Source organism: Solanum tuberosum, unplaced genomic scaffold, assembly GCF_000226075.1.
Source record: "Solanum tuberosum cultivar DM 1-3 516 R44 unplaced genomic scaffold, SolTub_3.0 scf00222, whole genome shotgun sequence".
Lineage (NCBI taxonomy): Eukaryota > Viridiplantae > Streptophyta > Magnoliopsida > Solanales > Solanaceae > Solanum > Solanum tuberosum.
Window position 1 is genome coordinate 397269 of NW_006239147.1, and position 23902 is coordinate 421170.

A 23902-nucleotide genomic window follows, 5' to 3' on the forward strand; every position below is an offset into this window, starting at 1 on the left:
TATAGGCATTGTTGACGGATCAATTTGGAGTTACAAATAGAAAGGCACATGCTATAATATATACGTGTTTGTTAATATAGGGGGTTAAGGAATGCTAATTTAATTTGAAATATGTGATACGGTGATTCAAACTAGTTCTTGTTCGAGATGTAGATTGGATATCGTTGGAAAGAAGTAACTTGAACCACTAAACTATTTCTGGTTTTTTTTAGATGGTTTCAAAAGAAGAAAAAACCACACCTTTTTATCTAGATTTTCTTTGAACTTATACGTCCAATTTTATGTGATTGATTTGAAGTACAAATGTAGTAATGAGGAATCAATGTCCAAATTTACGTCACCTTTATTTTTTGGGACGGTGAGAGTATATCTTTAATAAATATAAGGGCTTAAGTGTAAGTATTCCAATCCTTAGGGATCAAAGTGATATTCTACCCTTTCGTGTCAGCTTTAAATGGTCTGCAAGCCAACCCGATTCATATATTCAATAGAATTTCCTGTTAAAGGCCCAAACCCCTCTCCGATCATTGCTCTCTGTTAATCGCCGCCGTGGTCGACTCCCGCGACGTTTTCTCCGGCTAATTCTTCATCTCTATCGTATCTATCCAAGGTCAAGACCATATCTTTTTGTGTTTATTATCTTTTTTGGAAGCTTATCTCTTGTGCTTCTTATTGCGATTGGGCTTGAATAGAGCGAATTGGTTACAGAGGATTCATATAGGGAATCCGAACTAGTTTGGGATTCAGATGTAGTTGATTGATCGATCGATTGAATCATTGTTTTGATTGGGCATGAATAGAAAAAGGAAATAGGTCAAGAACATTACTGATTCGTAGAGTCGATTTTTCTGGAAACGAAATACTATGTATGATTTAAACGGTGATGTTTTAGAGATAATTTCATGACACAGATAGCATTCTTGCTTATTCATGTCTTTTAGAGTTGAATTAAAGGATCCATGGTGTGATTTTACCCTGCTGTGTATACTAACTTGTAGTACTTATAGTTCAAAGACAAATAATGGGACATTTATTAGACAACAGGATTAACCAGTTCTCTATGAGAAAGAGTGAGAGAATTAGGGTACCTGCTTACTATGTTGACAAAGCATAAGTATGAAGACAGTTAATGAATTTTCGTGTGATTCTGATATACCTGAGTGCAAAACAGGATGAAGTTACTTCTTTGTTGAACTTAAAAATTGTTAGTATACATTGGGTGTTAAAGTGTTATATTTCCTAAATGATGTTGATTGGAATGTTTGTTCCTTAATATTAGTTGATGCATCTTTGGATGACTTGAAAAGAGAAGTAGGGAAGGTCCTTGAAAAGAGGGATTGTATAAGTTGGCCACTTTCTGATGAAAGAAATTCAGTTTTATAAATCTGTGTTGAGTTACAGAAAATACCTCAAGTTATGAGGGGAAGCTTAAATGTTACTTCTGGAAAAACTTGTACTTGTTACGATTCTTCATTCACTCAGTTATGCAGTGGTTTGTTTAATGTCTTTGCCTGGCTAGCATTTTCTAATGGCAGCTTTCTATTGTTTACCAGATGGCATCACTTCAAGAAAGCTTGCAAAGGTTCAAGAAGCAGCAAGAGAAGTGCCAAGCTATTAGTAGTATGGCTGCCAGAGCAGGACCTTCCAAGGGAGCTCCTCCAAGACCAGCTAATGCAAAACCTCCTGCACCTGCAGTCAAATTTTCAAATGACACGGAAAGGCTCCAGCATATAAATAGTATAAGGAAAGGGCCTGTTGGGGCTCAGATAAAACGTGTCATAGACTTGCTTCTGGAGGTATATTACCTCTCATTGTTTTTCAATCCCTCTTTAATTCTATTTCTAAATTAAGAGCTATGATGCAGCTAATTTAACTTAGCACCAAGAAGCAAGTGTCAAAACTGCTAAATCTCTAAATTTATCCCACAGCGAAATAGCTTAGGATTAAGCGACCTACAAACTTAGAACTAAGGAGCAACTTAACTTTGCTTACTGGTTGGCAGTCAAAACTTATTAGCTGGTTGAGATTAGATCGATAACCTTGTGGCAATTGTGTTAGATCTATGACTAGGTCTACCACTGAGGATTCGTGCGATGTTGGGTGGTGCAATTTATTTGATCCAAAGTGCTTTTATTGGGGCACATCAAACGAGAAATGAACAGATGTTCTAAAGCAGTTTCAGTGGAGGGCTTTTGATGTTCTGGGGAATTATTTTTGAGGAATGTCTCATGTAGTTTGTTGCAATGTCGTATATTTATTTCATCCTGTGTTGGAGTAGTACAAATGCTTAATCCTATTACAAGCTAGTTCAAGTTTCTAGAGTATCAACCATTTATTATTAGTTGCAAGACCTACTTGAAGCTAGAGGTGGATGCTTGTATTATTAGCTAAAATAATGGATTTGGTGATTATGATAAATCTCTTCTTTTAGCAGGACATATGTAATTAACTAAATATCATGTGAATTGACTTCAGGGTGCCATATTTCCTACCTGACACTACAGCACAACTGCATACCATGTCATATCCGGCAGTGTTTCTTCTTTTAGCTTCAAGTTGGCCGATTTGATTTGTGTATAATATTGTTTCGTTCTTTTGCGTTCATGCTACTGAGCAGTAACTACGTAGAATTACCGCAAAATTAAGACACCAAATGTGCTCAGGAAATAGGTATAAAATGGTAAAGATTATGCTTAATACAACACAAATGATGGCTGAATCGAGAATTGATTCAGCACTAATCTGTAGGTTCTTAATAATTCGAAAATCTGACATGGTCATTCCCCAGGAATTTTGTGTAACTCTCCATTTTAGCTGGATTCTCCACCCTGATTAATAGTGTCTTGACCTGTTATCTTATGGGGAACTGTGACACATTCTGTAATAGTAATACTGTAATATTGATAACTAATTAATTTTCATACATGCAGACAAGGCAAGCTTTCACACCAGAACAGATCAATGAAGCATGTTATGTTGATATAAATGGCAATAAAGCTGTGTTTGACAGTTTGAGGAATAACCTCAAAGTATATTATGATGGCAATCGCTTCTCTTATAAGGTAAATCAAGGTCTTCTTAATTGTACTCCTCTGTCTTTAAGTCATTTGCAATCAACTCTGAATCTCTGTCTTTAGTAACATAAATTCACTTATTATTTGTCAACAGTCGAAACATGCTCTGAAAAATAAAGATCAACTACTTATCTTGATACGAAAATTCCCTGAGGGTATTGCTGTAATCGACCTCAAGGATGCATACCCAACTGTCATGGAGGACCTGCAGGTATTTCTTATACCAAGCTACTTTTGAGTTGTTTGCTCTCAATGTACTGATACACAGGTATTTCCTATAGGCTCTCAAAGGTGCTGGTCAAATATGGCTGCTGTCAAATTTTGACTCCCAAGAAGACATTGCCTTCCCAAATGATCCACGAGTACCTATTAAGGTTGATGATGATTTGAAACAACTATTCAGAGGTATTGAATTACCACGTGACATGCTTGATATTGAAAGGGATCTCCAGAAGAATGGGATGAAACCTGCTACAAACACTGCAAAGAGAAGGGCAATGGCACAAGTCCATGGCATTGCCCCCAAGCCCAAAACCAAGAAGAAGAAGCATGAGATTAGCAAGAGGACTAAGCTTACAAATGCTCATCTTCCAGAACTCTTCAAACTTTAGATATCTATTGGTTCATAAACTTCTCTCCTGAATTGAAAAGAAGCACTGGAGTTCCTCCTCTCATAAAGGTGGTAGTCTTGATTAGGCTTGGGGTGTGTTGCTCCTTTCCAGATTCTGTTGTCTAGTGACTGAGCCTCCAATACCTAATGCTACACATACGTCTAGCATGAAGAGCTCTTTACGAATGTGGCTCAAGTCTTGGTGTTTGGTTCCTGTTCACAAGGTGGTGTTTTGCTTTTATTGACCTGTTAAACTTGGGGGTGGGAATGATACTATTATTTTGTGAGTGTATTACTGACTAGGGGTTTTTGGACCATCAAATTGTTATGTATAACCAATTTCATGAAGATCAACGTCATCATTTTGTATCATATTGTTTGATGTCAATATATATTACAATGAAAATTATTAACTTGATGAGGCATGGACTCGGAGATTTTGCACATTTATTAGTTTCAGCTTCGAAAATACTTAGAAGTTGCTACTTTGTGTACACCCAAGTCGTTCGTAATTCTGGTTTGTCAAGAAAGGTACTAACCATATTCGTAATGCTATGTTAATAGTCATCTATGGACTAATCTAAGATTAGCCACCAAGACAAAATTAAAAGAACTAGACAACCACAGTTGCAACCAAAGACAGATGATCCTCTAGAATGATTATCAAGTATTTGCTGGATTTTACAATGATTAGGAACAACTGTTTCAATTATTGATCAAGGGTTCAAGCCGTGGAAATGGTCTCTTCCAAAATTTCTAGCTAAGGTTATATATATACAATAGACCCTATAGTTGGACTGTTGCACAGTTACAATTGCCAACAAAATAAGCGAAGCATTTTCTTGGTAATGAACAACTCCTGCAAAATCCCATTTCAGAACTTCACTTAGCCATGATATGCTATCTGATCAAAATGCTCTGCTCTAAAAGCCCTCTAGGAGTTGGGACTTTCTCTGAGTAAGTCTACGAATTGATAGATGTCGTTGTGCTTCTGGCTCTCTAAAGGGAGGCTTTCCCTGCACGAGCTTTGAAAAAAATGAGGAAAAAAAGAAGAAGTGAAGATATACTACTAATCAATCTTTAAACTGAACGATGCATCACCTTGTCCATTGAATCACAGCATAATCAATTTCAGCAATTAGAACTGCTTCCTCATGCCCAGTGGTTGCAATGATTTCACCCATCTGCCCACCAGAAAAACAAAAATCTCTTTGATTGCTCTATACAGACCTCTGCAATCCAAAGTAACTACTAGCAATTTCATAACATACCGGTCCAACCACAGTGGAGTGACCCCATATCATGTAGCTACCGGCTGAATCTCGAGACGGGGAGCAAGATGCCACATAAAGCTACGAAAAATGCAGTTAACATGCCTCGCAACAGGGAGCAAGATACCACATAAAGACATAGAGGACTATCATCATAAAGTAACATGGTATTACCTGGTTATCTACTGCCCTGCAAAATCGAAGTTGAATGAGCAATAAGAATACAGCACAGAACTTTGCAAATTCGGAGTTTCTGTATGATTTCTATAAGTGTGTGCAACCGAAAATTGTGTGCAACTGCATTGGTCGCTCTTTAATGAAATATACTAAAAAACTTCAGAAAACCTTCATTGGTGAACTCTATTCACAACTACACGAAACAGAATCATCTTGCCTTGTTCTTTGCTCCAGCTCCCACAGGGTCGCCCCAGTACTCATGTTGAATGCTCCAGGGTAACATACTAAATGAGCACCTGATTCTCATATGAAAATTTAAGAGAACAATTAGTTCAACAGGATTACTTACTACTTAAACATGTAACCACAGTACCTCGGGCACTATACGACATTGCCAGCTCAGGAAATCGTATATCATGACAAATTCCTATTCCAATGCGTCCACAATCTGCAGATTGATGTTTTCTGATATAAGATTCGTAAAAGTACAGTTTCAAGTAGGAAGCCTGGAAGGGAAATTAAAGAAAGAATCTTAGTGCGAGCTGAAACTACTAGCAACACAAGTTTGGCCGAAACAATGAGACCTAAATCAGAATTGTGCAGGTAGAGAAAATGCCAACATGTATGACTATGCCAGATGCAGGACTAACAGTTGCTCATTTTTCTGCTAATATTTTGAGATTCCTGATGCAGAAAATGTCAATAAATTTCACATGCGAGATAGACAGAAGAATTGTATCATATCTTCAAGGACCTATGGAACATACTAAAACTGTAAGCTTACCAAACTTAGAGGTCAATGCATTAAGCAGGAAACAGTTGCCTACCTGTATCAACAACTGTAGGCTTCTCTCCTGCGGAAATGTTGTCTGATTCCTTAAATTGAACTTCTCCTGGCAGTGGCTTACCCATGTCAAACAAATGTATCTGCAGAAAGGCATTGCACAATTACATTTCTAGTTCATCTTGCTATTCTCTTCATCCAATCACCTGTTTTAACTTCTTTTTGGTGCAACCAAAGTTTATCCTTGTATTCATTCTTTCACTTTCGTAAAGCATTTGAGAACTAGCTTAACACTAATCAGAAAAGTAAAAGATGTGTTCTTTGTTGTAGACTTTTCTATCTTCTAATTAAAAAAAGCTTACTTTTCTGTGCTTAGCCTTTAACTCTCCATTAGGCCCAAACACAGGGCAACTATTGTACAGCTGACCAGCATCCTTTTCCGGAATCGATCCACCTATAATGGTGACGCCCAAGGAAGAAGCCACTTCAGATAACATAAGCAATGATGGGGCACTGTCTATATCGCTGAAGTCCTCAGCAAACTTTGCGAACAAGTCAGTTGAATAAGGGCAATTCCACATTTCCTACAACAAATTATTGAAATACATTGAATCTCACATCCAACATTGCTATTAAGATATACACACTTACATCCTTTGACCATATGTTTTCAATCTTCAGATAGAAACTTCTTTAGGCTGATACTTTCTGAACTTATGAGAGTTCATATAAAGTTTTATTCTTAGAACTATAGCGGAAAAGAAGACAAAGAACTTCCAACAGCGTCAAACGTTATTCTGGAAATAATAACAATGTGCTAGTCAACATGTTTAGGTCAAATCACTATGCTAGACTTCCACAGTGAATAAACAAAGACTAAAAGAGGTACAAGGCATGAATAATCTAAAACGAAAAATATAACAAACTTCTTATAGAATTCAAGTTTTATACACGATCAGGGTAAACAATTGCATAGCCAAATTACTTAAAACCAACTGCAGCGTAAATGTCTTATGAAGTGCATGTTGTTAACGTATGCAACAGTGTCTGATTTGTTAAAATTGGACAAATTACAACGTGCAACTTTTTACATTTAGTTTATAAATCAGCATGAGATTTATAAAAAGAATTATGTAAAAGAAAAAAGAAAAGGGAGGGTCAAAAACAACGAAAACACGAGAGAAGCTGAAGAATGATTGTGTTAATTTGTTGATTCAAATACATAATAATACAACGGTATTCATACACAAGAGAAATATTCTACACTTAATGTAAATCCTACAAATTAATCTACTTAATATTCTACAACTAATGCTACACAACATTCTACATTAAATGTTATAGTACATATTACTATATCGAGAATACCTTAATGTAGATCCTAAAAGATATTCTTCGATCTGTCCATCATGCTACCAAGCTCAGGATAACAATAATAAGTAGTGATATTTAGGGTGTATTTCAGTATGGAAGTTGGTCAAACTTTTGGAAAATAAGTTCCTTGAAAATGAGGAAAACGACTTCCTTCATAGAACTAGGGAAAACAAGTTTCACATGTGACATTCAACATTGATTGTGTTCTCTCCGCCCTCCAACTCAACTCATCTTCACCTCCATCCTCACCACCCATGCCCCCGTGCCCTCACCGTATTTCTCTAAATTATATACAAATACTTCTAGGCTAAAAAATCCCGCTTTTTTTTTCCTGAAAAAAACATTCTCATTCATACGGAACACACCCTTTAAAGCTAAAATTAAAAAGAGTTTAGTGAAGGAAAAGGCTACTCACAGGCAAAAGTATAAGACTTGCACCTTGTTCTGCAGCAGCTTGAATCATACTACGAGCATTGAAGATGTTTGCACTCTTCTCTGTGGTAACTTTCAGCTGACAAATTCCAATCTTGAACTGTTTTTACCAAAAAAAAAATCAAGAATCAAGAAAATATCATGTTTTGGATGGAGAAACCAAAAGGGTATTTTTTAAAAAAAAAACAGACCTGTGTTACTTTGGGAACCTGCAGTGGAGCAGAGACAAAGGACTGAACAGCAACTGTTGCCATGGAAGTGCAGATTTAGTGGGAAATGAGAGTCAACAATAAGGGAAGGTGGTGGTAAAGGGCACTATACATTTTGTCTGGCCCTAATTAATGGAATAATACTGTTCATTAATGATGCTAAACTTTGTTTTTAATATAATGGGACTGAGACAAACTCTCAAAACAATGGAGCAATAATCAATAATACTGATAACGATAAGCGAGTTCACGTGGGTTAAAACTAGACAATGATATTGTTTTCCGGGAAAAAACGTTATAATTTGGATTTATATGAGGTTAAAGACATGTATATATCTTAATTTAACTCTTAAGATTTGATTATTAGTTGTTGAATATTATTATTATTATTTTAACAGATAAAAGCGAGACAATAATAATAAAATCTTCATTCAACTCTTCATGTGTCACATGTTCAAACAGTTTCTTCCCCGTACAGATATTTCATATTACTAACCTCCATAATTATTGGTGTTGTAATAAGAAAGAAAATCTTAAAATAAAAGTATCCTTTGTCTTGGCTAAATCAGTCATATATGCACGAATTGAGAACTTGAAAAGACTCCATTCGATCAAAGGTCGTTACACCTTGTGCGGAGCTAAGGGCGGCAAGAGGCTCATTAGAAACATAGCAGACACACAATAAACACTCAAACGATAATAACTTTATAATGTTAATGTTGATTGCTTTGGACAAAACTGAACAAAAAGAGTTGCTCGGATGGTAATCACCTCTCACTTCCAATCCAAAGATTGTGAATTTGAATCACCAAGAAAGCAAAAAGGTGGGAGCTCAATGAGGTGAAAGTTCAATGTAGGCAATGAATTGAGCTACTAAGATAATTTATGAACACAAATGTATCTTCAGAAATAAATCAACAATAGAGAGAAGAAAGTGTTACCGCAGGTGGAATTACATGAGAAATATTTCAAGTCAAATTGCTATCTTAGCTTTAACTCTACAAGAAGAATATTTCAACTATGAACCAATGCTTAAAATGTTAGAAGTGAAATAAAATATGAAAATGGATATAAAACAAGCTGAGTCATTCTCCTCTTCTGTACAACCAACAACCTCATGGCCTCCATAAGAATCAATGAAGTCATTCTCGCTATGAAAGAAACTCCCCCCTGAGAAATTAACATTATGGAATCTGCGCAATTTCAACCAAAATCTTATGCAGTGACTGTGGCTTCGAGAAGAATGGAGAATGGTCACTGCCTTTGATCTTGAAAACTCCTTCAGGAGGGTTTACCCTCACAAGCTTTTCTTGGACATCTGGTGAAAGAGCATGATCATCCAATGTCTGGATATAAAATCTACGACTAGCTCCATACTTTTCAGGTGTCAGGGATAGCTTGTCCATCATTGGACCAAGAGGAATAGGTCTCATAGAAACCATTGCTAAAGCAACATCCTGCAATCATTATATAGCGTGTTAATGATGCATTTTCGTGAAACCGTCTATTTACATTTTCTTAACTTTTTGGAAACTGATCTGAAAACATCTAGATAACATTAAAATACCACAAGGATTCTTTGGTACTGGATAACTCTGCCACCAAGGAGGATGGAAAGAAATCTCCTAATTATTTTTGCCTCTGCTAGGATTTGACCAGAGACCTCTTGGTTTACCTCCCACTTCAGTAACCACTGGGCCACACCATCTTTGGCTATAAATTAACTTCTGAAATTGGCTAATAATTAGATGTGGGAATCATAATTTACACCAAACTCCGAAGGAAACGGGATCAGTTCTGATCCACTGTAGTCAACTTCTCTATGTTACCAACAAGAAGCCGCTGAACAAACTCCATAATGTAAGCATATTCTCCCAGTAAAATTAAGAAAAATAAGCCCCTTTTCAGTTTTATGTATTTAACTTTGAGCTCTTTGAAGTGTTTCCACTACTCTAGTTCATTAATGAAAATGCTAGTTGATCTCCAAAGAAACCTTTCATGCTATATCTTCTCTCACTTTTATTAGCTTAATTTGGAGTATATGGAGGTCTTACTGTTCATCTTTCTTCTTCTTTTTCAGTTGTGGTGTAAATAATCATTTCCAATTCCAAAATTGTAGATTCAAAGCAGGTACAGGGCCAACATTACTTTCTACTGAACTTGTTAACTCAAAAAGCATGATCCAAATTCATGTATAAGTGCAACCAGAACTGACATTTATATTGTTGTTCCATTCTGTTGCCTCTTGCCTTTAGGTGATGTATATGGCGTGAGAAACATATGTCATCGTGAGAAGTTTTTCATCATACTGCCACTCCCACTACCACAGAGAGAGAGAGAGAGAGAGAGAGAGAGAAGCTGCATTTGTTCTGACCAAGCAGAAGCTGCATATTGATGCCTCTATTTTTTTTGTAATCATTTCTAGTTTCTACAGTAATTTAAATTCAAACAGCAGAGAATAATGCACACTACAAAGCACATTTCCACACACTGGGGATGATTTTAGTTTAGCAATTAGCATAATAATGGATGACTCCTTGCAACTTGTATAAAGGAAGTACCTTTGTAGGAGACTGATTGAAATACAGCCCGTGCATTTGCTCCTTCTCGAACATGATGCCAGTAGCAGGCTTGTCTTTACCATTCCCATAAGTTAAGAACTTAGACTCCTGGGTGAAAAGCTCTGCAGACCCAAGCTGCAAAATTATCAACCATGAAAACATCAGAATGGAGAGGAGATATAAAACAATTATTGACACCAGAAGAAAATTCAGCAGCAGATTTATTTTTGAGACCAAACAAATCCTTAATGAGTTCAAATTGATAGGTAATGAATGACACCTAATCCACCAGTAATTTTGCAATATACATCTGCAACGTCTTTAAACATCATGAATCATGCATGAAGAACACTATGTCATGGTTAATTGAACTTAGATTACTCTATTCAAAACTCATGCAATTCCTACATCACTCTACAATGAGGTCGTCACTCATTCCCATCCCCAGCAGATTATAATGCAATAATATTTCAAATAAATATGCAAGCATATTAACCAGACAGTCAGTAGAATGATGATTTAGGTTGTGGACAGAACTGATGAGGTAGCAATCACTATCAGACATCACCCCTTATTGTACTTCTTTTTTCTTACCTTTTGGGCTCCATTCTGTGTACAAGCCCCTACTTTTGTTTATTAATGTATATAAATTGGTCAGATATTCTGAAACTAGCAAGTTCCTATAGTACCTACCTGACAACAAATATCAGGAATTTGCATTTAATTACTTGCAATGCAGTTTGGTGCTATTTTTGTCATGCTTAAGAACAATCGAAGTTTCAAATGACAGTTTTTTTACCTCCCATTTCTGGATCATGTCCTCACACATTCATACATTGTTATTGTGAAAAATTCTTAACTTCAACCACTCCATAGAACAAAACAGGAATATCATACAGGATGACATCACAACCAAAACAGTGTTTTCTGAAGACATGACCATAAACAATGTTCGTGAAATACTGGGAGTATCTCTTCTGCTGCACAAAATACTTTTTAAACATGCAGTTTAAAAAGTGCTAACTATTAAATAATACAACAGGTTTCCCAATCAAGGTCACAATAAATGGTTGGTAACCATTCTGGGTAATTATTATGAAATGTACAGAAAATAAGGGATGCATACCTCTTCAGCAAACACATCAAAAGGCCTCTGACCATCAGATATCATCGTGGCACAAAGAAATACTGCTTTTGCAATTTTAGTTGGGAAATGCTCTAAGGCAAAGGAAACACAAGCACCTCCAGCACTGTGACCGACCAAAATTACCTAAAGAGGCATATGCATAATGTTTCCAGAATATATGTGAAACAACTTTGCTTGAATTCATAAACGAAAAAGGACTTGAAACTTAAACCAAATCTATATTACCTTTTCATCCTCTGGCAAGTTCTCCAGATAAATAATTAATGGTTTTGAGTATGCCTCTAGAGATGTAACATTATTTGTATTTGTCAAATCAATGCCAGATCCAGTGAGATCTAAGGCTGTGGGGACCAATCCTGTTTCCTCCAACAGAGCAATAGTTTTGTACCAACACCAAGCTCCAAATCCTTCTCCATGTATCAAAACAATTTTCTTTGTTTTGATGTTCTCCAAAAATTCTGGTAACTTTACAGCATAAATTTCGTAAGGTAATTGCAGTGCCACATGAAAATTTTCTAGAGTTAGCCAAAAAGATATTAATGGTTATTGGATTTCCAGTGTCTCCTTTTCTTCATTAAGTAGCATGTTACCGGCAACCTTTTAATTTCTACATCTTTCTTTTCAAAATACTTCCACTGATTAGGCAATTAACAGTCACTTAGATGGATTTAAACTTTTTCAATCACTCTGTTATTTAGCTTGAGCTAAATATTTAAACAAATAGCTTCCTTTCCGTGTTATATCACTCTACATCCAAAGCATGAGTACTTAAAGCTAGTGAGAAGTCCAAAGGTATACTTCCCACAAATATGATTGCAGCCACAAGATATCGCCAAACAAAGGGGAGGGCCTAAATAAGGGATTCAAAATCACTTTGGCAATATTCCACAATAACCAAAAACAAGAAAAAAATAAACAAAGGAGAAAGGTGGATCTATTTACTGTTCTTTTCCGTCCAACCCTGTTAATTTCCCAAAACATATTTCATCCAAACCCGAAAAGCAAAAGACTCGTATTTTAAGTCTATAATCAACAGTCTAATAATGAATCTTAGCTGAATAAACCAAATGGGGAGAAAAGGCCAAAAGGGGGAGGGGGATCAAAACTTTTCACTTTTTTTGCAACAAAAGTACCTTTTGACTTATTTCCTTTTCAGGAGCACTTCAGCAGTATCACGAATCTTTAAGAAAACTATCATATTCATATCCACCACCAAACTAAAAATAAATAAAGATGTTACTTTTCTGCATTCTGCATCTCCAAAGAAACTTTCCACTCAGACCCATTATAATAAAGATGTAACTTTTCTGCATTCTGCATCTCCAAAGAAACTTTCCACTCAGACCCATTATAGAATTCAATGTCTTAGTCGAATATATAATAAAGTAAAGGAAAAGGGACTGAGAATAATTAAATTAATAGAAATAAAATTAGGGTTCTACTATAATTACTACCTGTTTGGAATTGGTAAGCTGGTCTGTCAAATCATTGCGACGGCGAGAGCTAGTGGATCCGACACGCCTAGAAATAGACCCATCAAATCTTTGAGACAACTGATGCTGCTGAATTGCCATAGATAAAGCTTGCCTGTGAAGCAACTCCTCTTCCAATAATGACCTCCTCTTTGATCTCTCCATCCTCCTACTCCTCGACCCAATTCCATTTTTCCCAGCTTCTCTTATCTCCTTCTTCGTCATGCACATAGTATTACCCATTTCTCAAAATCCAATTTTGAACAAAACCCAGATAAGCTAGACAGTGAAAGCTTGAAATTCCACAAAATTCCACAAGACCCAGAAACTACTTTGTCTGGAGGAAGCAGAAAACCTGTAAAATCGGCACTGTAAATGGAGTAGCAGGTGTACTTGAAAAACGACAGCGTTTTAGAGGTAACAGTAGGTGGAAGTGGAAGGGAGGTGGGGTTTTTAATTCATTTGATCGTTGAGAAAAAATCTGTAAAAACAACTAAAATATTCAAACGAATTCAATGCTTCATTATTTTCTTCTTCTCTTTCTGTCATTTTCGAGTTTCTACTTCTGATTTGCTTTTATCTCTGTGATGTTGAAATTTGGTTTGTGAATTTCTATGGTAATTCTGACTGCAAATTTTGGTTTTTATTTTAGGGAATATTTACCATTCTGGTATATCAGTAGAAATAAATATTTGCTGTTATTTAAGACTTTTTTTCTCCTTTTTGTCTTCTCTTTTTTTTTTTGGAAGTTCCTTTTTTGTCTCTAAATAGTAACCAAAAAAGAGCTTTACCATCCTAAAAATATAAAGGGGAAAACACAAATGACAAAACCATCCTTTCTTAGTAAAAATCATGTTATATAGTACATTTTTTTTATAAATATAAATTTGAATAGTATTATAGTTCTTATTTGGATATTTTGTTGGATGCTCCTTCGAATATTTTTGTTTTGTTTTGAACTTTTAACCTTACATGATTTGAATTAGGCGATGTTTGTTTTAGTTCGATTTTAAAGTTTATCAATTTGACTTATCGGTTATCGATTTATAGACATGATAAATCGTTATAGAATCATTAAAATATTGACTTGTCGATTATTAACAATTGATCGATATTAATTTAACCATTAGATTTGACAAAAAAAATCATTAAAAATCTTAGAAACAAAGGTGACAAACCATGATATTTTTCCACTTAGCACCAACATCTACTTTTTTTTAATTATATATATACAGAGAAAAATTCTTGCATGGAGTGAATTATAGAGTAGTGATTATTAATTAATGTAAAACGTGTGATAGTGATTATACTTCGTCTGTCCCGAATTACTTATCCATTTTTCCTTTTATAGTTGTCCCTAATAACTTGTCATAGTAATTACATAAATGACTAATTACTTTGAAAAATGTAAAACTTTTCATCCACTTCATAATTAATAGGGGTAAAATGGTAAAACTCACTAATGTCATAATTGATTTCTTAATAGGTGTGTCAATTTAAAAGTGAACAAGTAATTATTGACAGAGGGAGTAATATTTAAGTTTTAATGGTTAAATGATGGCAAAATGTGTCATAGTAATTACATAAATGACATTAAAAAAATGGCTACTTTCAACACTAACTCGTACAAATTAATCATATTATTTTGATATTAAATATCATAGTGATTACATAAGTTACGCCTCACGTTTTTCTTCAATAAAAACCTTTACTAAGATAGGTGTTCCAAAGTAAATATTTGACTTAAGAACAATAGTAACCACATAAATAATAAGTCAATGAACCTTTCTATGATGAAAATATATCTTTTGTGATTGTATTTTTATCATAAAAAATTAAAAATTAGTATAATTAATTTTTCACTAAAAGGTCATAATTGCATTCCTTAATTAACTTTTGAATTCTTTCATTAAAACCATATTTAACTCCCAAAATTAAAATAACAAATGTCAAACGATTAATTTAAATTACCAAACTTTAATTCCTTGATTAATAAACTTATTTAAGATTTCAACTTATTTCATATGTCAAATAAATAAAGACAAATCGCTTTAATGCAGTTGACTTTCACAATTAAGAATATGAACATATGGTAACACTTGTTGGGATGACAATAGGGTGGTGCGGGTTGAGCTTAATCCATAAAAAATTTAATCCATTTCGCATAACATTTTTCATTTTTAACCTGCCCCGCATAGACCTGCTCCGCATGATTTTTTTTATATTTTTTTTTCTAGTTACGTTTGATACTAAAAATAAAATTCATAAAAATAAATTCATTCATTCATTAAGTTGTATTAATTTAATAGGGTAGTGACTTAAAATTTTAATTTTTAGAGGTCAATTGAGAAACATGTAAAAATTTAAATTATTTTTTATTGAACCATTTTCATTTACAATCTTGAATATTTTAGTAGCTTTAGAGAAATTATTTTAATAAATAATGCTCTATCACTCTTATAACATGTAAAAAATTAAAATTAAGTTTAAACCTACACAAAATTACATAAACCCACAGCCCGCCGGCACAATCTTTCACCCGTTCTGCCCGCATAGCCTTAAACCCGCCTCACCCCGCATCCGCCCCTCCCCACTGACATCCCTAAACACTTGAACCTTATTGTGAAAAGAAAGTTTAATACCTTGTACATTTTGATAATCATTCTCCAAACACTCGGGTCGTTTTAAAGCTAGATAGAATTATGCAGATATTAGTAACAAATACATTAGTTATGAGACAATTTATTTATTATTTTATCCAAAATTTAATTATTCATGTATTTATTATTCCACTTATTATCCTACATAAAATGATAAATAAATTTCTTCATAACTTATACATGTACTTCCTCTATTTCAATTTATTGCCCTACTTTAACTTATCTGGAATTTAAGAAAGTAAGAAACACTTTCAAATCTTGTGGTCATAAACTAGAGATATATCAAATGTACTAAAATGTCTATTAAATTTGTGGCCTTAATCATGTTATGTAAAAAGTTATAATTAAAAACTTGTCAAAATTGTATAAAAAGACCTTTTTAAATGGACTAAAAAGAAAAGTAAAACAAACAAATTGAAATGGAGGAAGTATCAGTTAACTGAATTTATACATTGCAAATCAAACACTATATTGATTTCATACCATCAATAACTTACCTCCCAGCATGCTAACAAACATAGTGTTACTTATGCGAGAATTAAATTATACCAGCATAACACACCTCCAAATCAGCTACCAAACTATCCGCATAGTGTTTGGGACATACAAACTTAGTTGAGTAGAAGATGAACAAGATCAAATTGAATCAATTTTATAACACAAATTGTGTTTGAAATGACAAAAGTAATTCTCCAGGCCAAAATTTTGGTGTTCTATAAGTATGTTGAAAGTTGAATGGAGAGTAAAGCGCTAACTACTATTTCAAATACCAATAAATTAACACAAACACACATAAGCACAAAAGAAACGAAAATGCTTTGTCAAGAACCATCGAACTCTCAAGCTTACGATTCTCATGCTTTGATTTCTTTTGATCTTTTTTAACCTTTTGTTCAGCAGCAACCCGAGCAGCACGATCCATCTTTAGTTGCTTTTCTAGCCTCTGCATTTTCTCCTCGAGCTTCGATTCTACCTGTCAAACACATAAACATTGGTCCATAAAATGGAACAACACATATGGACTATGGCGTGTGTTTTTGTTATTGTTGATCCATAAACAGGCGAAAAAGGCACACATAATGTAAGCAAAAGGAGATCTAATAATAACAAGGTTACAATTACCATTTCAGTTATACGACTAAATTGCTCCTCATGGGATCTCTGCATTTGGTCCTTCAATTCTTTTATGTCTTGCTCAACATTTGCCTTCTGATATGAAAATTCATCGCTCCTTCCTGTAAATGAGATCGAGGAGATGATAACAAAGGTTTTAACGACACTTGACGAGTTAAAAAGGAATAATGTTAAATGGAATTGAACAAATTAGTAACTGTAAGTAAGGTAAAACCTTAAATTTCTTGAACAAATTGTTGGTATAAGGCTTTCCATCATTCTCTTCCACAACCAAGTTAACTTCGAAAAGAAGCTCTCTTAATTGCTCAGCTCTCTTAATTTGGTTTTGAGTCTTGTTGTCAAAAAGCACTACCCTATTTTCACACATAGCAAGAGTTTCCTGTAACGACAATACAAATAATTTATCAGCGGAACAATCATAATACATATTCTGTGATAGATCGAGATAAAAGCCTTTGAATAGATGAATGCATCTTCTAAAAGGCAATAAAGACATGATTTTATAAAATCTCTACATGTAACATAATCTTACCTTCAACAGCTCAGGGCAGTCGGAACCTAAGTAATCATCCAAAGTCACATCATGATCTTCAAGATCATCTCCACCAGTGAATACCACAATCATATAGTCACTGATTTTTCCACCGAAGAACTCTTGAAAACTCTGGACAGCTGCTTGTTGTTCTTTTGAAAAGCGATTTCTTACAGAAAGAACTAAAAGAACAGCATGGATGCCATCTTCAGCCAAATCAACGCATCTAAGAAATTCAGTCCTAACAACTTCTGGAGCAGCTGAAAAATCAAACAGTCCTGCGCGCAATTCCCACAATCTTATTAACTATCAGTAACTCTAGTTATGAGAATTTACTCTGTATTAGGGACTTCCCCTGTATGCACATTGTAGTTCCCAAAAGGGGAAAATTGGTCTACGTACCAGGCGTGTCAATCACATGTAGTATTTGGTCATTTGGCAGATTAGTTCTTTGATGCTCACAAGTAGATGTAACACCAGCAGAATGAGGCATCGACCTGAATACATTTCTTCCAACAATGCTATTTCCTGTCGAACTCTTACCATCTCCAGCGCATCCAATTAAAACTAGTGTTCGAGCTTCAGTTTTATCAAATTCCCAACCATCAATTGATGTTCCACATCCGCCCATCTTATCTTACTGATAAATCAAATTGCCAAAAACCAAAGGGCTCATCAAGTCATTCAAAAAGAGATATCTAATTATCTATAATCTGCTATAACATATAAAGGTAACCTGCTACTAAAAGGCATTAATGATGCTAAAGAAATACAATAAAAGGCGCAAAATCAACCATCAGAAAAATAGAGGAACAACTTTTAGAGGAGTGCTAAAGTCTTTATCGTATCATTAAATTCAATGTTGTTAAAGGCTTTAAGATATATATATATATATATAAAGAGTGCTAATTGTCGCAAAAAATACATATTGCATTCCACACTAATTGTTTTCTCCCCTCCAAACACACCTCATCCACACCCTCCATAGCCCCCATCCCCAACACCCTACCTCCGTCCTCACCCCATAGTGTTTGAATAGATTATGTACATGCTTTCGAGATAATATTTTCTGCGCGCCTACTTACCAAACATAAAAAATAAGAAAAGAAAATCACTTAATGTTATTTTTGTGAAAGTAAAAGTCTTTTTGCAAGAAGGGGAAACATCTTATTTGCTACTGTAAAATCTATAGAATGGATTTACAGCATATAAGTAATAGGCTGCAATTTCAAGTAATACATACTAAAAGTATGGAACTAGCCAGAAGCTAAGTTTCTCGGACTCTCCAAAAATATTGGAGCACTTGCGTCGGATTCTTCAAAAATACACTATTTTAAAGGATCTGACACACACTCGATCAACCTAGGCTAGAAGTACTATAAGGCTAGTTGTGGTGTGGTGTTAAAAAAAACACAAATATGTACATTGTAATAAGATGCAGAGCATAGAACATAACTCAGTAGATCATATTCTTGAAACCATGCATGTTAAACATATTTATTAATCAAGAAACGGGAAGTAAAAATATAAAAATAAGTACTATGAAGAAGTAAGAGGAAATAGTGTATTTTTTTTACCCAAAAACAAAAAGAAAAAATAGCTTAATACCTTTTCTGCTGCTCTTCAGAAAAAAAAACTGCACTTGAATTTTTTGGAGAAATTGAGAGACTAAAGAAGATACGTGTAGTAAATAAACTTTTCTAGGTTACAGAGCAGCCTGGCCCTTGACAATCTATAAATAGACCACTTTTATTTGAATTTTTAATATTTATTTTGTCCTTTAATAATAGCCACGCTTTGTTTTTATGTGAACGACTGATTTTTTCACCCTTCTTTTTTTTTCCTTTTTCTTTTTTTCTCTCTCATTCAAGTTTTAGGATTTCTATAATTTTGCCTTAAATATTTCTATTAGAGATCAATTACAATAATAACTCTTCACAATAAATAATTCCTCAAATCACATAAAATCTTTTTTATATTGATTATCTGCATAATAAATACTCATAAATTAAAAAAACTTGATTTAGCTATAAAAAAGAAGATTTCCTCCCTCATTCAAGTTTTAGGATTTCTATTTTTTTTTATGTTAAATAGCTTTATAGAGATCAATTACATAACTCTTCACAATAAGTAATTCCTCAAATCACACAAAATCTTTTTTATATTGATAATCATCATAAAATAAATATAATTTTAAAAAAAAAATTGATTTAGATAATTACTTTTTTTACAAAATTACCATTGCTGAAGATGTGTTTGCTTCAACCTCCAATACAACGACTAGAAAAGCAATTCGAGGAGAACTTCAAGTACTACGTTACTAGCTATTCCTCTCGGTATGAAAGGGTACTTTATCATTTTACAACACTTTTAACCTTGTCTTTTCGAACCCTTTCTTCATTTTTTTCAAGTACATATTTATATGAGTGATCCTAGTGTAGGTTGATTTGATTAAAGAGATCGAAAATAGTACTTTAATGAATTCATTATGTGTCTAAATACTTTGTAAAACATTATGCCAATGTAAAATTTAGTCATGTTTGGTAAATAAAAACACATAGTACATATTTTAGTAATATAAGATCATATTAGATTATGGAACATGAGCATATCAAGATCCATGAAAGTAACAATGTTTGTTAGAGAGATGTTATATGAAAAAATAAAGCAAATACCTGCTACATTTTCACTCTCCCAATAACCCTCTTTGTACAAACTTAGTTGAGTAGAGATGAAAAGAAGCAAAATATGTTGAAAGTTCAATACATATAATCCATCTCTTTGACAAACAATATAATCCAAGAGCAGAAAGGTACTAAATAAACGAAATGAAAAAACATCCAGCAACTATTGTCAGTTTCACAAAATGCAAAATAGGAGTCCAAACATAAGCTAGTTATGGTACCTTCAAAACATACACATTTGACATTCCCCATATCTTAACTTACAAAATATTGCACCGATCACGGAGCTCATTAATTTCTCTACGGGAACTCTCAAGTTGATCTTTCAGCTCACGACTCTCATTCTCTGATTTCTCTTGAGCTTCTTTAGCATTTTGTTCAGCCGCAAGCCTAGCAGAACATTCCTTCTCTAATCGCTTCTCAAGTTGATCTTTCAGCTCACGACTCTCATTCTCTGATTTCTCTTGAGCTTCTTTTAGCATTTTGTTCAGCCGCAAGCCTAGCAGAACGTTCCTCCTCTAATCGCTTCTCAAGTTGATCTTTCAGCTCACGACTCTCATTCTCTGATTTCTCTTGAGCTTCTTAGCTTTTGTTCAGCCGCAAGCCTAGCAGAACGTTCCTCCTCTAATTGCTTATCTAGCCTTTGTATGGTCTCATTGAGCTTCGACTCTACCTGTCAAAAACATAAACATTGTTCCATAAAACGGTACAACATGGACTGCCAAAATTTGTTTAAGTTGAGGCATAGTTTTTGTTATTGTTAGGCCCATAACCACGATGTATTTTGAAATTCTTTCTAGTAACGAAAGCAAAGGGAGCTTAACAATGATATCACAATTACCATTTCAGTTATTCGTCTAATTTGCTCTTCATGAGATCTCTGCACTTGGTCCTTCAATCCATCTATGTCTTCCTTAGAATGTCCTAATGAAGAATCAACCTTTTCCTTCTGATCATGAAAATTTAAAGCTCGTTAAATGAGATCAAAGATGACAACAAAAGGTTCTAAACCATTTAATTCTATAATGTCAAACGGAATCGAACTAATTATTAAGTGGTAATTAAGATCAAACCTTGAATTCCTTGAACAAATCGTTCGTATATGGTGTTCCACCATTCTTTTCCACAACTAAATTCACTTGGAAAAGAAGCTCTTTTAATTGATCTGCTTTCTTGATTGGGTCTTTAGTCCTATTGTCGAAAAGCACTACCCTATTTTGACATATAGCAAGCACTTCCTGTAATGACAATCCAAATAATTTATCTACGGAACAAAAATAAGCCTTTAGACATTATAAGATTTCTACATGATGTGATTTTACCTGCAAAGGCTCAGGGCAGTCGGTGCCTAAGTAAGCATCCAAAGTCACATCTTGGTCTTCAAGATCATCTCCACCAGTGAATACCACAATCATGTAGTCACTAATTTTGTTACCAAAAAAATGTTGAAAACTCTCGATAGCTGCTTGATGTTCTCTTGAAAAGCGAGTTCTTACAGAAAGAACTAATAGAACAGCATGAAGGCCATCTTTAGCCAAATCAATGCACTTAACAATTTCATTTCCAATCATTTCTGTATCATCTGAAAAATCAAACAAACCTGCAATTCCCACAATCTTAACTTCCAATAATCGATGTCACAAAGAAGTATCAAATTTTTTTCTATAAAAAAAAAAACTAAAACATAAAAGCTTTCCATGAGTTGTAATAATCAAACACATAAATAGATTTGGTACCAGGCGTGTCGATCACATCTAGTCTTTGTCCATTTGGCAATTGGGTACTTTGAACCTCACAAGTAGCTGTAACTCCAGCAGATTGAGGCATTGACCTAAATATCTTTTTCCCAAGAATGCTATTGCCAGTCGAACTCTTTCCATCACCAGTACGTCCAATTAGAACCACTGTCCGAGCTTCATTGTTGGTGAATTCCCAATCCTCACTTAAAATTGCACTTCCACCCATCTTATCTTGCTGAATCAAATCACCTAAAATAAAAAGGGCTCAAATCAGGGTTAATATGATGCTGGATCAAGTCATATATGTCGCCAGTACACTATCAAGTCATCCAAAAAAAAGCTTCTTACACTAATGATACATATAACTTAATACTAATACTAAACAAGAAAAATTTCATGGTATTAGAGAAATACAATAACCAACAGAAAGGTAGAGGCTTTCACTGTTAGTTTGTGTTTGGTATGGACTATGGAAGAATATATTTGCATGTTAGTTGATCAAAATATGTTACTAAAAATGAAGAAAATGATTTTCCTAATGAAAATTGAGACAACGAGTAGCATTCACAACACACCCTAACCTCTTACCCCCGGAGTCTTTGAACAATATTTACTCATGCCGACTTTCTTTGAACAATATTTACTGCTGACTTACCAAACACTAAAAATTGACTAGTACATATTAAGATGACAGAGTATATACTATGGAACTAGTACTAATTAAGTATATATAATGCAAGATATGGATAGTCTATAGTGTTAAAATAACACAAATATTTATTACTATGACTATATGATTTTGAAGGGAAAAAAAATCATCACATCATATTTCTGAAGTAGTAAGAGGAAATAGTATAATACTTAATTAATACCTTTTTTGCTGCTCTTAGGAAAATAGTCTGCAGTTGAAGCTTAAAGAGAGAGTGAAGAAGATATGTTGAGACTTGAGAGTAACTAAGATAAATAAAGCCTTTCTTGGGTAACGAGCAGCCTGTACTTGATGAAAAGACACTTGAAGGGTTTCCCCCCTGCCTTTACATTTTCCAAAAACGTTTCATTTCCACTTGAAAGTCGCACTTTAGGCCTCATTATCACTCTCCTTCACTAATTAGCCATAATTAATTAAGGGCAAACTACATAAATCTCACTAGTTTAGGTCCTAATTACTAAGATTCCCGATAGTTTCAAATATTACTTCTTCTACCATATTTTTATGCTTAGGATACATGAGATTAGATCTGGAGATACATGTATCTACCGAATTTTAAACTGAGATACATATTTTATTTGTTTGAATTAATAGGTTGTAACTGATTTCCTTAATTAGAGGAGTAATTAAGGATTTACATAATACATGAATAATTAATTCTGAAAATTTAAATTAATCAAATCTCTTATTATAAGGCGGAAATCAAGGAGTGTATCTATATTTGATTAATTTCAATTTATAATTTCAAAATTATCCTTTGAAATAATAAATTCATTATATTATTAGTAATAAACAAAAGCATGTATATCTTGGTCATGTAATTTGATTAAGTTCATTTATTACTCTTAAAATAATAAATTCATTAATTTGATGTATCTATTATCAATATATGATGTATCCAACAAACTAAATACTTAGATACATGAGTATTATACAAGTACATTCATATGTATCAGATAAGTATCTAGTATTAATTTCGTGTATTTGTTATATGTGTCAAGTATTAATTTCATGTATCTATTTATGTGATCTAGTTTTAATTTCACATATCTAGTATTAATTTGATGTATCAAGTATCAATTTCATACATTATATTCAAAAACATGTATCTCAGATACATATTAAGTATATACATATGATTATGTGGATCTAATTATAAAATGCAACTGAAACACATTTTAGGAACAAATCATGACCGTAGAGTATCTGTCTTATCAGTTAGGTTGTAACTGATTTCCTTAATTAGAGGAGTAATTAAGGATTTACATAATACATAGATAATTAATTTCATTTTATTATTCTTTGAAATAGTAAATTCATTAATATTATTAAT

At 33.9% G+C, this 23902-nt stretch overlaps 5 protein-coding genes across 7 annotated transcripts; 1 reads left to right on the forward strand and 4 right to left on the reverse strand.

Moving 5' to 3' along the window:
- The first annotated feature begins 491 nt into the window (after nucleotides 1-491).
- LOC102599084 (uncharacterized) lies at nucleotides 492-4102 on the forward strand. Its single transcript, XM_006356446.2, has 5 exons — nucleotides 492-610; nucleotides 1554-1796; nucleotides 2931-3062; nucleotides 3169-3285; nucleotides 3356-4102. Exons 2-5 carry the CDS (start codon nucleotides 1554-1556, stop codon nucleotides 3683-3685), a joined length of 822 nt encoding a protein of 273 aa, XP_006356508.1. The 5' UTR covers nucleotides 492-610; the 3' UTR covers nucleotides 3686-4102.
- Nucleotides 4103-4311: 209 nt separating this feature from the next.
- LOC102599407 (omega-amidase, chloroplastic-like) lies at nucleotides 4312-8173 on the reverse strand. Of its 2 annotated transcripts, XM_006356447.2 has the most exons (10): nucleotides 7914-8173; nucleotides 7706-7822; nucleotides 6279-6500; nucleotides 5960-6059; nucleotides 5506-5580; nucleotides 5350-5428; nucleotides 5130-5145; nucleotides 4956-5036; nucleotides 4786-4868; nucleotides 4312-4700 (listed from the first exon to the last, which is right to left on the reverse strand). In XM_006356447.2, the coding sequence occupies exons 1-10, from the start codon at nucleotides 7974-7976 to the stop codon at nucleotides 4619-4621; spliced, it is 918 nt and encodes a 305-aa protein (XP_006356509.1). In that variant the 5' UTR covers nucleotides 7977-8173; the 3' UTR covers nucleotides 4312-4618. The 2 variants fall into 2 exon arrangements, with proteins under 2 accessions (XP_006356509.1, XP_015168437.1); XM_015312951.1 differs by lacking the exon at nucleotides 7914-8173 and having other exon boundaries at nucleotides 7729-7816.
- Nucleotides 8174-8805: 632 nt separating this feature from the next.
- LOC102599730 (putative methylesterase 12, chloroplastic) lies at nucleotides 8806-13775 on the reverse strand. The gene is made up of 5 exons (XM_006356448.2): nucleotides 13094-13775; nucleotides 11865-12104; nucleotides 11619-11762; nucleotides 10493-10627; nucleotides 8806-9388 (listed from the first exon to the last, which is right to left on the reverse strand). Exons 1-5 carry the CDS (start codon nucleotides 13352-13354, stop codon nucleotides 9116-9118), a joined length of 1053 nt encoding a protein of 350 aa, XP_006356510.1. The 5' UTR covers nucleotides 13355-13775; the 3' UTR covers nucleotides 8806-9115.
- Nucleotides 13776-16373: 2598 nt separating this feature from the next.
- Nucleotides 16374-19127, reverse strand: LOC102600066 (protein AIG1-like). Of its 2 annotated transcripts, none has more exons than XM_015312914.1 (6): nucleotides 19046-19127; nucleotides 17840-18077; nucleotides 17438-17715; nucleotides 17120-17284; nucleotides 16894-16977; nucleotides 16374-16744 (listed from the first exon to the last, which is right to left on the reverse strand). In XM_015312914.1, exons 2-6 carry the CDS (start codon nucleotides 18066-18068, stop codon nucleotides 16529-16531), a joined length of 972 nt encoding a protein of 323 aa, XP_015168400.1. In that variant the 5' UTR covers nucleotides 18069-18077; nucleotides 19046-19127; the 3' UTR covers nucleotides 16374-16528. The 2 variants fall into 2 exon arrangements, 1 of the variants encoding a protein (XP_015168400.1); XR_001474572.1 differs by having other exon boundaries at nucleotides 16709-16744; nucleotides 16894-17006.
- Nucleotides 19128-20677: 1550 nt separating this feature from the next.
- LOC102589050 (protein AIG1-like) lies at nucleotides 20678-22111 on the reverse strand. The gene is made up of 5 exons (XM_015312924.1): nucleotides 21858-22111; nucleotides 21444-21721; nucleotides 21195-21359; nucleotides 20963-21070; nucleotides 20678-20794 (listed from the first exon to the last, which is right to left on the reverse strand). The coding sequence occupies exons 1-5, from the start codon at nucleotides 22084-22086 to the stop codon at nucleotides 20678-20680; spliced, it is 897 nt and encodes a 298-aa protein (XP_015168410.1). The 5' UTR covers nucleotides 22087-22111.
- Nucleotides 22112-23902: the final 1791 nt, after the last annotated feature.